This window comes from Primulina eburnea, unplaced genomic scaffold (assembly GCF_022965805.1).
Source record: "Primulina eburnea isolate SZY01 unplaced genomic scaffold, ASM2296580v1 ctg625_ERROPOS2042916+, whole genome shotgun sequence".
Lineage (NCBI taxonomy): Eukaryota > Viridiplantae > Streptophyta > Magnoliopsida > Lamiales > Gesneriaceae > Primulina > Primulina eburnea.
In genome coordinates, this window is record NW_027331406.1 from 1 (window position 1) to 15,253 (window position 15,253).

General features: G+C 38.1%; 1 protein-coding gene across 5 annotated transcripts; it reads right to left on the minus strand.

Moving 5' to 3' along the window:
- Positions 1–7,362: 7,362 nt before the first annotated feature.
- On the minus strand, positions 7,363–14,501 carry LOC140821531 (uncharacterized). 5 transcript variants are annotated; one of them, XR_012115785.1, is made up of 7 exons: positions 13,820–14,501; positions 11,883–12,317; positions 11,094–11,604; positions 8,953–10,242; positions 8,519–8,593; positions 8,162–8,256; positions 7,364–7,630 (listed from the first exon to the last, which is right to left on the minus strand). XR_012115785.1 is itself a non-coding variant. In XM_073182029.1 (4 exons), exons 1-4 carry the CDS (start codon positions 14,400–14,402, stop codon positions 9,210–9,212), a joined length of 2,562 nt encoding a protein of 853 aa, XP_073038130.1. In that variant the 5' UTR covers positions 14,403–14,501; the 3' UTR covers positions 8,836–9,209. The 5 variants fall into 5 exon arrangements, 1 of the variants encoding a protein (XP_073038130.1); XR_012115784.1 differs by having other exon boundaries at positions 7,363–7,630; positions 8,162–8,593; XR_012115783.1 differs by lacking the exon at positions 7,364–7,630 and having other exon boundaries at positions 8,077–8,256.
- Between the last annotated feature and the right edge of the window lie 752 nt (positions 14,502–15,253).

The window sequence follows — 15,253 nt, forward strand, 5'->3', positions numbered from 1 at the left end:
TCTGTTTTTCCAACCAACCCCACCGTTTTTTCTCTACATCTCGTAAGTTTTCCTGCTCCATGTTTTTTCCAAAATTTCTAACTCTACATCTTCTACTTCCAGAGCAATGTGTGTGGCTCGTCTGAGTATGAGTCCACGGTGGTGCGTTATGATTCCGCCCTTCCTCGCTCTATTGCCACCTCCAAAAATCCCATCCTCGTCCCTTATGTCAGAATTGTAAGCCAACACCCCAAAAAAATACAAACAACCTAAACTCTCCCACCCAGCTACCGGGCTCTCCAGTGCCTGGGAAAAGTACAAGGAAAAATTTGAAATGGCTCTTGAAGCTGGGGCCGAGAACCTTGGTGTTTCTTAGTTTTTCGCCACGGCCAGCACCCTGTGACCCGACTCAAATGAGGACCTCCGAGTTCTCGCATCCATCCTTTTACCTTCATGATTATTATTCTCGGTCACTCGGACTGTGCTGATCAGCCTCTCGAGATCTTCTATAATTTCTTCCAGGACCAAGTTAAAAGTGGTATCCGATTCCCCATATCCTCTTTTTATATCGAGGTAGCCCATTTTCTCGGGGTTCACCTAAACCAACACCATCCCAATTCCTTCTGTATAATGGCATCGACCTTTGTGCTATTCAGGATGAACAACCTCTTGATCAACCCTCAATCCTGCATTACTACTTTTCTTGTCGTTTCAACAAGAACAGTTTATCTCTGACTGCCCGGACCCATCACAAATTCCTTGATGACATTCTTTTTCCTGAAGGAATGGAAAGGTCGATATTTCTTCATCAGTGTTCTTTGCTCGACCGCTTCTTATTTACCATGCCCATTCAGCCCGAACTTCCTTGAGCCTACAAGTTCGAAGAGCCCTATATCCAGAGCCAAGAGCTCGTGTAATGGCAAATGTTTAAATCTTCTGCTCTTATTTCGGAGGAGAATCTGATTGTATATGGGTTGAGTTCATTGGTGGAGAATCCCTAGACCGAGTAATTGATGCTCTTGCTGTCTCGGCTACTCCACCTGGTACACTATTTGAACATCTAACTTTTTTTTTCTTAATATTTATGTCATTTGACCCAAATCTGTTTGGATATTGTGGAATATGTGGAAATGAAACGAGCATTTGCTAAAAATCAGACAGTCGAGAAGGCAACTGCACGGAAAGCTACACTCAAGAAAAAATCTCAGGCCAAGAAACTGTCATAGGAAACTAAGAAAGTAGTCGATGCCCGAGATGCCAAGGAGAGAGAAACTACGGAGGCCCGAGAGGCCGAGAAGAGATTAACTGCTGAAGCCCGAGAGAGCCGATGTCGAGGCGATGACAGGGGAGAAATGAATGTTACTCGAGTCTAGGGACAGAACCCCAAGCTTCAATCTACCCCCGAGGAATCAGAATATTACGTCCCCCTTAATCACCGAAAAGGAAAGCTGATGTTTACGCCGACTTTGTATCTAAGTGACACTGAAGAGGAGGCTCAAGATTTTCTCTAGGCCATCAGTCTGGTCTCCTTCTTCTCTCCCTCCTGAACCCATTCTGTCCCTCGGAGGCCTGGGTCAATATTTTCTTAAACGAGGTTTCCTCGACGAAGATCCAGCTGAGAAAGAGTTTGATGTCCCTTGCTGAGAAGGGCCATCTTCAGGGACTGAACCCCAATCACAAGCCTTCAAAAGTGTTGCTCGGGGTCTCCCGTTAAGTATCTCTATCTTGCAATATGTCCATCTTTTTAATAATAATTTTTTCTAACTCCCTTCTTATTTAGGCAGGGCCTTCAAATGCTAGTGGCTGCTCATGTGGATGTTTATACTATGGCCGAAAGGGAGGCGGACGACCCTAGCTGCCATTGAACTCCATGACCAAATTAAGGATGAACCAGATAAGGCTCGCCAGCTGCATGCAGAAGAGGAAGCTGAGGTGAGAACCACAGTAGAGGTAGCCCACCAAAATATGGAGGGGTCTCAGATAGAGCTGAGAAAGATTCAAGTGGAGGCTGAGGTCTCCCAAAAGAGATTGGAGGAGGAGCTCGAGGATTCTCGAGTTCAGGATCGGGTGGTGACAGAGAAAGCAGAGGCTTTCTTAACCCGGGACAATGAGGTAGTGGCTATGCTGGGAGTCCGACAGCTGTCTGAGGAGGAATGCTGAACTTACTTCCTCATATCTAAGGAGTTCAAATTTCCGTTGAAGATAAATCTTATTCCTTCTTCCAGAAAGGCTTCTACAAGTGCAAGGAGCAATTTGAAGAGGCTGGTCTTCTCTTGGCTGATAAAGAGGCAACCTCCAAAATTATAAAATTTCAATTACTATAAAGTAACCGGGTTGACTTGTTTTGCCTCAAACACTCGGTAAGAATTGAGTATTGACAGCACTTTGTTATTGACCCAGTTAAATAGAGTTACCTGAACCCAGTTCCAAGATAGAGATAACTCGGGGCCTAGATAAGATATCGAGGCCCCATTCCTCCCGGATAAGATAAAATGTCAGGGCCCCATGCCTTCTGAGATTTAGATAAGATGTCGGCGCCTCATGCCTCCCGAACTTATTAAGATAAAATGTCGGGGTCTCATGCCTCCCAGACTTAATTACATAAAATTTTGTGGCCTCATGCCTCCCGGACTTTGAATAAGATTTATCACACGTATTGAATCGGAAAGATAATTTTCATTAATATTTAAATGATGAGTACAAATTAGGAATACTAATTTTTTAAATGAAAAGCTTTACTTGGTCTTTTGACAGTTCAGCCCTGTCTATCTTCTAAATACAGGGCTTCTGAGCTTACCTTCCGGACCACCTTGTAGGATTCTTCCCACGTGCTTCTAGCTTTCCTACATCTCCTATATGGTTGGACTTCTTCAGAACGAGATCCCCGATCTGAAAATCCCAAGGCTGGATTTGCTTGTTGTATGCCCTCATGACCCGGCCTCGATGTGCATTCATCCAAATAATGTCCTTTCACTCTTCTCTTCATTGAAGTCCAACTCCTGAACCTAGATTCATCATTCCCTTCTCAATAAGTTTCTACTCGAACTGAAATCTAACCTATTTCGTCTGGTAGCACTACCTCAGACCCATACACAAAACTGAAAGGTGTTTCCCCCGTGGTGGTCCGGGGCATAGTTCGATAAGCCCACAAAACACTTGGTATCTCCTCGACCCAATCTTTCCCGACTCCTTACAACCGAGTTCTGAGAGCTTGAACAATGGAGAGAATGATGACCTCGATCTGTCCATTAGCATGTGGATGGGCGTATGAGGTCATAGATTGTGCGATATTCCTTTCTTGACACCAGGTTATCATTTTGCTCCCCTGAAAATGCCAGCCATTATCATATATCAGTTTCTTGGCACACTAAATGGGCAAACTATATTTAAGTCCGGGATACTAGTAAAGATCCCACAATGTCCAGGCCCACTGATCAAAGGGGCAGGATGTCCGGATTGACTTCATGATTGAAACTGGGTTGTGCTGAAAATTACTGTATTGTTGCACCCTTCACATGACCGAACCACGCGGGTGGAATCCGAGTTCATAGTTGTCCACCAAAATCCTGCCAACAATGCTTTCCTGGCCAACATAATTCCCCCGATATGATCTCATATCATCTCTCAAGAATTTCCTTAAGCGCATATTCGGCCTCCTCCCCTAACACACATTTGAGCTCGGGCACTTATAAGAATGCTAGTACAACGCTCCATTTATTACCACAAACCGAGGTTCTTATTTTCTGAATTTCCGTGCCTGGTCTAGATTTTTGGGTAAACGAGAGGTAAGGATGTATTCAAGTAGATGAGACATCGAGGTAACTTCCATGAGAGTTGAAGGCCCGATATCAATTGTTGCGACCAAATCTACACGACACAACTCCTCTCACTCATTTATCTTGGTCAGAGATGTTGTCATTTGTGACAAGGAATCAGCCTCTATATTTTTTTCTCGGGGGATCTGTTCCATACTTCAATCGGTAAAATTCTTTGACAATTCTTGAATGACAGCCTTTAAGTATTTTTCCAACCTTACATGGGCTTCGTAGGTTCCCCGTATTTGTATGGTGACCAATTGTGAGTTTGAGTAAATAATGACCTCGTTGCTCCCGTCACTCGGGTCATTCTCATCCCGATCAAGAGCTTCATTTTTGGCCTCGTTGTTATAAGCCTAGGAATCCAATCTAATGGACAAATTTACTTTTTCTCATTGCGGAGAGATCAAAATAACTCCTACGCCACTTCTTTCTTTGCTGGAACTTCCATCTGCAAATATTTTCCACACTTCTCCCTGCCCGAGGCCTGCCATATCGATCAGGAAATCATACAATTCCTGAGCTTGGATCGCATTCCTGGGCTGATACTCAAAATCATATTCTCCTAACTACACTGTGCATTTCACCAACAAAACCGAGATTTCTGGGTGAGCCATGATTCTCCTGATTGCGCTATTAGAGTAATATAATAGGGTTAGACAGGAAATAAGGTATTAGTTTTCTTGCAGTGGTTCCCATGGCTAGAACCACATTCTCCACCTCTGTATACATCCGTTCGTGCCCCTTGAGAGCGTGATTGACATAGTAAGCTGGTTTTCGACCCGCTTCTTCTTCTTGGACAAGTACAGATCTAACAACATACTCAATTGTAGATAGATAAACTTATAATTTCTCTTTGGGTTCAGGTTTTACCAAGACATGAAACCCGAACAGATGACCTTTCAAATCCTAGAAAGCCTGTTCACATTTGTCATCTCATCCAAAATTTTGAGCTTTTCTTAACACTTGGAAGAAATGATATATTCTCGAAGAGTTGTTAATGTTTCCTCGAGATCGGGGATGAAGCAGGCCTTTTCTGAGAACAAGAAACGTTAGTGCTGTGTTAGAAGGTTTTTTGGCGTATCCACTCTGACGCTCAAGTCAGTCAAGTGAATACACAAATTTATGATCTCGGGTAAGCATTGACATTATCAAGGCTAACTCCCACCCAAAGACTACCGGGACCAGTTCTGGGCTTGCCTTGCCTAAATTTCTAGTCCCACACTCGAGTCCAAGGATGAACTAAGATCTTACCGGAGTAACTATGTTTCACCTATAATTTTTTGAGAAATAATTGTCCTAATAAAAAAACAATAGATAACGCTTGATTATATTTACTGTGAAACTACTCAGAATTGTAATGTTCAGGTCGAAATGCGATAAAATTTAAAATATTTGATTTACATCAGTTATATAATGTTTATTAAAGAATCAACCACCTCTTTTAATACTTGTTTGATTGGAGGGAAAAAAACATGTGCCTACCTAACCTTCAATGCGTTCCAAAAGACAATTTAAACAAATCAATGAAGTTGGAGTATTATTTTATTAGGTTAAACCTTCCACCTGTTTGAAAAGACAATTGAAATAAACATGATGTTGGAGTATTATTTTATTAGTTTATATTGTACTACAGCTAACTATTAATATTATATATTAATTTAAGTTTATTTCGTCACGTTTCACACCTACAGAAAAATGTGGCATGTATTAGTGCTCAATTAATAATGCTAATTCTTTAATACCTTCAAGCCATCGCATTTATTGTTGCTCTAAACTTGAGTTTGACAAACTATGGGAGAAATCAAATAAGATTAATCTCCTTTAGTAACTTTTGAAAGTTTTATGTAATTTTTTTTTTCAATTTTACTAATAAAAAAAGCGTCCAATCATTAAAAAATATCATTCAGAACATAATGTCACGGACTTCACCCTTGTGAAATGTCGATATCGGAAATAATTATATTTAGTGTATCTCGTATGTAAAGATTATTTTTGAACGATTTGACGATAGGAAATTGCGAAGGATTATTATATTTGACTTACCAAACCTATCGGTTCTAACATTATAACATGAGTAAGTCTCTTATTAGACGGTTTTACGAATTTTTATCTGTGAAACGGGTTAACTTTTATCTGTGAAACGGGTCAACCTTATCGATATTCACAATAAAAATTAATACTCTTAACATAAAAAATTAAATTTTTTTCATGAATACAAAAAAGAGATTCGTCTCACAAAATATGACTCGTGAGACCGTCTCACGCAAGTTTATGATGATGATAATCACAAGAGAGATGGTTTCATTAAAACTTTTTTGTAAGTGACCAAATAGTTATGAATTAAGAATTTAATACTACGTGGAGTTAATATCGATGTTTTGGAAGATCTCGAACACATAATTTCTTATAGTTGTTGATTTCTTTCTTACCTTTTGAATTCTTTGAATAATCTTTTTTATTATTTTTTGTCCTTTTTTCACTCTTACCCATTTGTTGAGCAATACTTTACTCCGGGAGACTGGATTTTATAATGATGGCTTAATACAATGCACAATTTAAAAATATTATTAAATCAAAAATTGATAAAAAGTTGTCATACTTTGGTTTTGTCGCTCGATAAATTCTCCGACCTCCAAATCTTCGAGAAGATTTGAAGTTGGATCGAATAAATCGAAGACCTCGTGACAGAATCAACTGCCATGAATAATTTAATGAAGTAAAATACGTTTCTTCTGGATTTTTAACTATAAAAAATTTTAAATGTTACAATTTTAAAATCGTTTCGAGAAAATTAAAATATTTCCGATGTTGCATCCATTGCCAAAAATCCGTAGATTATTTATATATCGTTTAGTTGTACCTTATTAAATATTTAAATAATCTATAAACTCTTACAGAAGAGAAAAAAAAAAAAAAAGAGAAAAGAAACAAATATAGAGAACGAGAAAGAAAAATATTGCGAGTGAAAATATATTGAATAACATTAAAAAATCGGGCAGATCTTAATTTTTCTAGAGAAATAATCTTAAAAACTATTTTTGTTTATATATATATATACGTTTGAGATCTTTCTCGAAAATTTATCGAAAAGACTTGCAAAATATCTTGTACGTTTTATATCTTGTAGCGGGAGAATGACTGCTTCCGAGAAAACAGATGGCCGGAGCAAATAACCAAATCTCAACCGAAAGAATACAATTGGAACACATATATAGTAAACTGGGAGGATTCAACAAAGGAAATCAATTTAAATCCTGTATTTTCGAATCCAAAATTATGGAGGGATATCTACCATTTTCCCCAACCTCAACCCAACAGAAAAAGGAAAAATGTCATCTCAATATGTACCGGGTGCCACCCGACAAGGAAGCAAATTCCAACCCTCAAGGTAAACCCAGGAATGAGAACAAACACTGCAAAATTCATTCTCGTATAGCACAACGATTTGTTGGGCAGAAGCTTACTTGAGTAGATGAAATTCAGCACAAAGTGTGATGACTGCAAAATGTTCCGGATGACTCCGTGAACATACAACCTAAACAAACCTTTCTTTTATACATCAACTCAACGATGCATTTGTTATCATCTCAATTCATGACTCCAAAGTTTACGCTAAAACCTTACAACCATAAATTTCACTGACCAACACATCATTCTATTACAGTTCATAAGGTTCAACCTTAACAATAGAAAGAAATCAACTTGGCACGGGCACTGGGACATAAAACAGCTACTATTGGAATAACATTCTCTATTTACCCATGAAGATGATGCAATAACCTCATCGGTTGTTGATTGGGTCATCCTCTCCATCACAAACATCCTTGCACGAACTAAAGACAACCAAAAAAAGGCAAAAAGGGAAAAAAGCGAGGGGGGAAAGAGAGAGATGGGAAGTGAATAGCAAAACAACGAGAGCACGAAAATATTATTAAAGTAAAGCATCATGCCCTGGTCGGAGAGAAAAAATGGAGATTAGTTACGTACTCATTCAAAGGGTGAATTAACAGAAACGATTGGATCTTTTAATATATTAATATTAAGAAGCAAGATTACATTAACAAACCACACAGAAATATGTGCAACTAACGTGCAAGTGCTTGGGATGTTACAGGCATCGTGAGGAGTAATTACACGGGACACTTTGTGTATCCTTACAAAAATAACTATGTTAAACAAATAGATAGAATGCAACGCCTAAAATGGGGATAATTAAGTAAAATTCATTCAACAGAGATAATCCGTAAACACATTGAATAATGAGCAGCAGAAGCGAAAATGAGAGAGAAGATCCTCCCTAATTATCTTTGTTTTCCAATATAAATGAAAAGTAGTGTTATAATGAAATAAAATGAAGGAAATACCTGTTAAAAAAGAATAATGACTGAACAACAAATTAATCAACCCACCCCGCCACATCTGACTTGATATCGGCCTTAAGAGTACCTTGACCAAACAACTTTCAAGAGGAAGAGGAAGAAAAAAAGGGTATGGAAAGAAAAGGAAAAAAAATGAAAGAAAAAGGAAAATGGGAGAAAGAGAAAAGATAAACATAAAGACGAGGAAAAGTAAGTAGAAAATACAGTACAATTATCAACAAAATATTATTGTTTAGATATATCCTAATGCAACAATTGTAGCTAATACTCCCAAATCATGGAGCATACTACACACGCAACAATGAACCTTCTGCTACATCGGCAAATGCGGTTGTTGCATACCTTTCAGTTACAATCAGAGAAATTCAGCAGATCCAAATCAACTGATTGAGCAACAAGAAGCAGCAGTCCAAATACCTGCATCTTCATGTGTTGTAACAGGCCCACCAAACCAATAAATTTGTATTAAAAAGATTTATATCAACCATATCACACAAAATCATCAATCCAACGGTACTAGTCAATTAGCTGTTCAGCAAGGAAAGGAAACAAGGCCACGTTCCTGAATCCAGGGCTAACTCATAAAATTGAACTTAGTTTGCTAGGGAATTCATTAAATTAAAATTTAATGATTTCCTATAAAAAAAATTAAAAAAATAAATATAAGTTTGATGTATGGTGGATGAAATTTTACAAGGTAAAGGAATCACACTTAACCAACATCAATTCTTGAATATAATAACACAACCATTAATATCAAGTAGTTTGGAAAATACATTTCATGATTGGATCAGCGAAACACACTTCTTGAAGTGTTTTAAAAAGAGCAAGCAAGTCTCCAGACTGCATCGTTAATCTATTCAACCTCAGACCTGCAAAAGAAACAAAGAGCACATTCATCACTTCAAGAGATAAACCACCTAATTGTATTGACCATCAAATAAGAAGGCCCGAGTTCTTGAAGGATCCTTTCTCCCAGTTAATCACATGTTGGTTATCAACCCATACACCTCTTGAAAGCAGTCCGTCTAGCCTAATGTTCAACAATGTGACTTTGTTGATGACCACTTCTTTGATCATCATCCTCGTCTCTTTCAAAAATATTCTGCGAATCATCCAGCCTGTGCACAGAGACATCACCATGTGTGATTAATATTTCATTCTTATTTTTAATAACATTATCTTCATGTTCCACAGGATCAGTATCACTTAATTTATGATTATTTTCTTCTGAGATAGACCCCGAGGGCTTTCTGTGTTTGGACTTGTGGTAATCTGAACGCTTACTGCCTTTATGTTGCTTTCCTTCAGTAGATCTTGATCTGGAATGCATTCTATCCTGGTATTTTGATTTCTCTTCTCTGGCCCCTTCCGATCTTTCATTTGGCCGACGCTTATCTTCCTGGGATCTGGACCTCGAGCTCCTTCTGCGTTTCGATCTGCTTTCTTCCGGAACTCTCGGAGAAGATCTACGTCCATGAGTTCGATCATCTACGGAGGTTGATCTGGAGCGTCTTTGACTCCGATATTTAGACTTTTCTGCTCTTCTTCTGTCTTTTTTATCACTAGAGTGATGCTTAACTTCAAGAGACCCTGACCTAGAGCGCCTTCTCTGTTTTGATTTAATCTCATCATCCCCTGAAGATGAAGACCTGATCCTATGATGCCGAGGAGATCTTGAATAATGACGGGATGACTTTGTTGTTCTATCTTTTGGATTAATTCGGCGCCCCTTTGGTGAACTTGAATCAACTCGATGAGAACTTCTAGTTTGAGGGCTCACACTTCTGCTCCTGTTTCTCCTTGAAACAGGTGAAAGGCTTTCACGCAACCTATCTGAGTCCCTTCTTCTACCTCTATCACTGCGATCCCTACTATCCCTGAAATATCTTCGTTCTTTTTCATTGCTCATGTAATGACGAAATCTCCTAGGTGATCTGGATCTGTAACCACGAGCTCGGCGAGTTGGAGGCGAGAATGAGCGAGACCTCCTCCTCGACCGGTAATTCACAGGAGATGCTGACTTGGACCTAGATCTTGACTTTGTTCGAGTAGCAGAAGGTGACCTGATACAGACGTCAATAAGTGAAGTAACTAAAAATTCAATGTTCTTTCCTTGAGAAATGAAGAATAACTGTATAATATATATGATATATATCATACATAAAGTATATCTAAATTATCTACAAACTGCTAATTTCCAAGGAAAAAAACTTAACATACAAGATAAATAAATCCCAAATCAGGAAAAACATGCAGTTAATGAACTGTAGTAAAGAGAAGATCGTTACCAAAAATAACTCATGTTTTTTAACTGTATCAGTAAATTCAGTACAATAGCAAAAGATATAAAAAGAAGCCTATGACATTTTAGAAAACAAAATATTAGTTCTTCCTTATTGGTATCATTATATAGGATACAGCTTAAAGATCAATTTAAAACCAGCAGCAAGAGAAAAACATGCGATAAGAGAACTGAAGGGTAGTTCCTGAATTTAATCGGGGTATGACTAAAAATTTAGCATTTGTGATGCCAGTGCATACCTGTACTCAACAGAACTCGACCGATTTTTTTATAAAGTTAAAACTAAGAGTAAAGTTTTCAAATTATTGTTATGACAGGAGCAAACTAACCAACTGCTTTTCGAATGTAATAAAAACCAGACAGGAAACATATTCCAGGCCACTGTCATTAGAATGTCAATAATACAGTACATATAAGTGCATTGACTCCCATAATATGCATAGAGGTGATTTCGAGAATATTTTGGATCCCCATTTAAGTTTCAAACCCATTTTATTTCACTAATAAAATTGCATCTTAAAAACTTCGCCTCCAAGGCCCCTCCAAATTTATTGATAGCAAACTTTCCTGACAGTAACCAATCAAAGGCCACTGAGATCAAAAGCAACATACCTTGATTTTTTATCAGAATCCTTTTCTTCAATAACCAGTCCATCTGCTTGCATCTTTTTAGTTATTTCTGCAGCCCTGGCGGCAGCTAAGTCAGTTGCAGACTTCATGGTTGCAGCTCTGTTAGCAGCCTGTTGTGCTGTAAGTGCTTGCTGCATCAACAGAGCCTGCTGAAATTGCATTTGTTGCATTGCAACAGCTTGCTGCATCACCAAAGGCAGAGATGATGAAGCCAGTGGTGAATTCAAAACAGGCTTAGGCGGAAGTGATTTAGCCATTTCGACATTCAGAGGACGACCCCCAACATCCATATTATTCAATGCCAAGGCAGCTGTAGCTTCTTCAGGTTTTGAGTATTCAATGTAAGCGAAATGTTTTGAATCAGTGATATTGCATTCAACAACTGTGCCACCAAGGCCAAAGAGTTGTTTTAACTGATCCACGGTCAGAAGTGGGCTGAGATTGCTAATTTGCACAGTTTTTTTAAGGGAATCAGCCTTTCCTTTTTTATCAGCTGATCCAGATAGATTAAAAGAATAAATAAGTACAAATTATCAAAATTATTCAGAATCAGTATTGACAAGACAAGTTAACAAATCTAATGACAAAAAATATCGACGGCATAGCAAAATCGAAACCGTAAAAAATGAGGTAAATCAAAATAAATAGCGTTAACAAAAACATAAATAAAAGATCAAGCAAGTCTCTGATTTTATGTTATTTAACAATTATTCATAGGAACTCAAAACTTTCAAGACTACATTGGTGGAGCTTGGGGAGTGAAATTCTTACCAGAGGAGTCTTTTGAGGAATTAGCTTGGACCTGCGCAGCATGGGCTTGAAGAGCCTGGGCGGCAACAATTGCCTGAGCAGCAGCCATTGCAGCAGCAGAAGGTGCCATTGGCACTTGACTAAGGGTTCCCATGGTAGTGGTTGCAGCTAGTGCAGTCATCAACAGATTGTGAGGCGGGTGACTAAACTTGCAATCAGTTTTCGCACACCGCCCACTAAGATACTCTCGACAAATTTCGCCAAGAGATTGCCCAATTCCGGGTAAAATTGCTCCACCAGAGGCCCCAGAAACAACACCTGGAATCATGCCAAGCAACCCAGGAAAAGCACCAGATACAGAACCAGAATAATTTGGCATATTCGGCATGGTCTGGTTAACTAAATTCGGAAATGAAGCTGCTGGAGCCATCCCAAGAAGCCCTCCAGAGGGTGTCCCTGTATAAAAGAACTGCGATGTTCAGATTTGTACCACGTAGTTATTGATAAAATTTCTTCCTAGCCACCAAAGATGCACTGAAGAAAAAGATATCGATTGATACAAATCAAGCGATGAGGCTGATGATATATATTTAGAAGATTAAGATTATTATGACACTTGATATTTCATCTATTACATTTTTAAAGACTAATTATTTTATTTTTATTTTTTGATAATATTTTGTTTATTGCGTTTTTTTTCCATACAGTGTGCGCTTCTCTTCGCGCTTTAAGGCCCAAGACATTGAGCGCTTTTTTGTGCTTCGCGCTTTTGACAACGACGATCAAAATCAAACAAGAAGAAGTTAAAAAATTCACAACAGTTGTTTTCAGCAACCAAAATTATTCAAGATTAATAAAAACTGAAGACCACAAATCATGCTTTGTTTATATGCACACAATAAAGAAGCCCATTGAAACACATCCAGCATCAGATCCAAGGGTTGAACTGGAATTTTGTCCACTCAAGAGTTACCAGCAGATAAAAATCTTATTTCCTTTGTCTAAAACCTTGGCAAAAATTGAAACTAGGATCCTCTTAGAAAAATTTAATGAAAAACAAAGGAAAAAATGTTTTTTGCTTTGAACAGTTTAGGTTATGGAAGCTGAATTTCCTTTTGGTTCACCCCGTAAACGGCTTTCCTTTTTTAAACCCATTTTAATGTTATTTAAAAACAAATTTGATCTTTTTTTTTGAAACAGTAGTTTCTGGTTTGAATAGTTTTCAAAGATAGAACTTCACTTCGGAAATTTTCAAAAGGCTTGTGACCATCAAAGCTAATACACAAGCTATGTACCTACTTGGGTGAATAACAATTGCTACACAACATAACATATAAACTACAGAACATACAGCTTACAAGCATTGGTAAGTGACGCTTCTACAAACAAAAAGACCTAATTATTCAGACAGCAAACAAGTCCGAACATTATGCTATTAACGATTAGGAAGATGTGCACGCAACATACAATACACAAAGCTTATATTCATTCCTTGATATATGAATAGTGTGTTTACCGTTCCTACACGTACGAGTTGTAACATAAAGTCTTTTAGAAACTAACAGGATTACTACACATTCAAATAAAAATTTTGAAAGCTTTGACGCCTTTCTGTAGAATGATTTATCATATTTCATGATCAATAAGAAAAACAATACCACATTAAAACATCAACATGATTACACAAAGTAATACGTGGATAAGAAGTTAAGCACATATATATAGACAAGTTGGCTAGCATTGAAGCTCCAAATTTTACTTCAAGGTTCCAAAATTTACGTCAAGGGTTATCTTTCGCTATTCAATCAGAACAGTAGTGCAAGATAGAGCTTTAAATACATGCATAAAAGTAGCAGATGCCGGAAGGATTCCTAATCTTGGGGGCCAATTTTACCACCGAATACAAAAATGTGCACTTCCAAATCCAAAAAGCAAAAAGAGAAGAGGAAACCACATACCAGTGCTGAAAAAAACAGGGAACGGACTGCCCATAATTGGCTTCCCATTGCACTCAACATTCACCATATAATTCCCTCTCTTAGGCACAACATATGTCACGCTATACGTCCCATCACCCATATCCTTAACTATCCCATTCTGGTCCGAACCCCCAACCCCCATCCCCGGAGCAATCCTCACCACCACGTTAGCCCCTCCCCGTGTCACATTCCTCCCATCACTGTCTTTTGTGACGACAGCAAACGTCGCCCCCACACACGCCGTCCCGCCCGCAATGCCCGCACCCTGCGCCATACACCTAGCAGGGTCCACGGGACCCGCAGGGCGTGTGTTCTCCGATGATTTATCGTCATCAGAATCAGAATCCTCGGAGGATAACACGGCGGAAGCGGCTTCAAGTTGTTGGGTCTGGGATTTGTTGAAGGTGGCTTCAAATGCGGCTTTGGCGGCGGCGGTCTTCTCTGCTTCGCTTTTCAGCTTGGCTTCCTCAGCTTGCTTCATCCATATCGGCTGCTTGGCGACTGCCGTTGCCGCCACAACCAGGTTGTTGGAGTTGTTGTTATTGATGCTTCGATCGGCCATGGGACTGCAATCACGAATAAGCGAACCCTAATTTCAGGGGACGTCCGAGAGAACAGGGAAGAGACTATTCGGCAATAATCAGGGATTAGAGTGATATTTCAAGTAAGTAGGGGGTCTTTTAAAAAGAAGCCTTTAAAGTAGATAACTAAGACTAAAAGGGTCAATATAATTTTGTGGGATTAAAATTATAGTCTTTTTTACTTTTGACCCGTTTACCCGTAGTTTGGATTTGGTTTTGGTAAATTTTGATTCGAAAAAATCAAATTATTTTATTTAGGTTCAATTTAGTTTAGTTTTATTGTATTACTATCTAGTTTTAAAAAATCAAATATTTGATAATTAAATAAAACTAACAATTTAAAACAAATATAATCGAAAAATAATAACATAATGAAATATAACAAATGATTACAAACATTCATGAGGTAAGCTTTGCATTAAAGTCCACGGCGATTTGAATGATTGAGGAGAGCTCTTGTGAATCAATCTTATGAATCTTTTATGTGAGATAGGTCAACCATACCGATATTTACAATAAAAAGTAATATTCTTAGCATAAAAAACAATATTTTTCATGGATGATCCAAATAAGAGATCCTTCTCACAAAATACGACTCATGAGACTGTCTCACACAAGTGTTTGCTTAAATTATTTAACATTACTCTTTTAACTATTTTAACATATTATATATAAAAATTTAACTATATTAATATTTATTGTTGTTATTATATATAAATTGATCGGTTCAATTTTTTCGCTTTTTAAAATTTAAATTTAACCGAACAAATCAAAATTATCAAAATTAAAATTGAAACCAACCTAAAAAATGTTTGCACCAAGCCAAATTTAC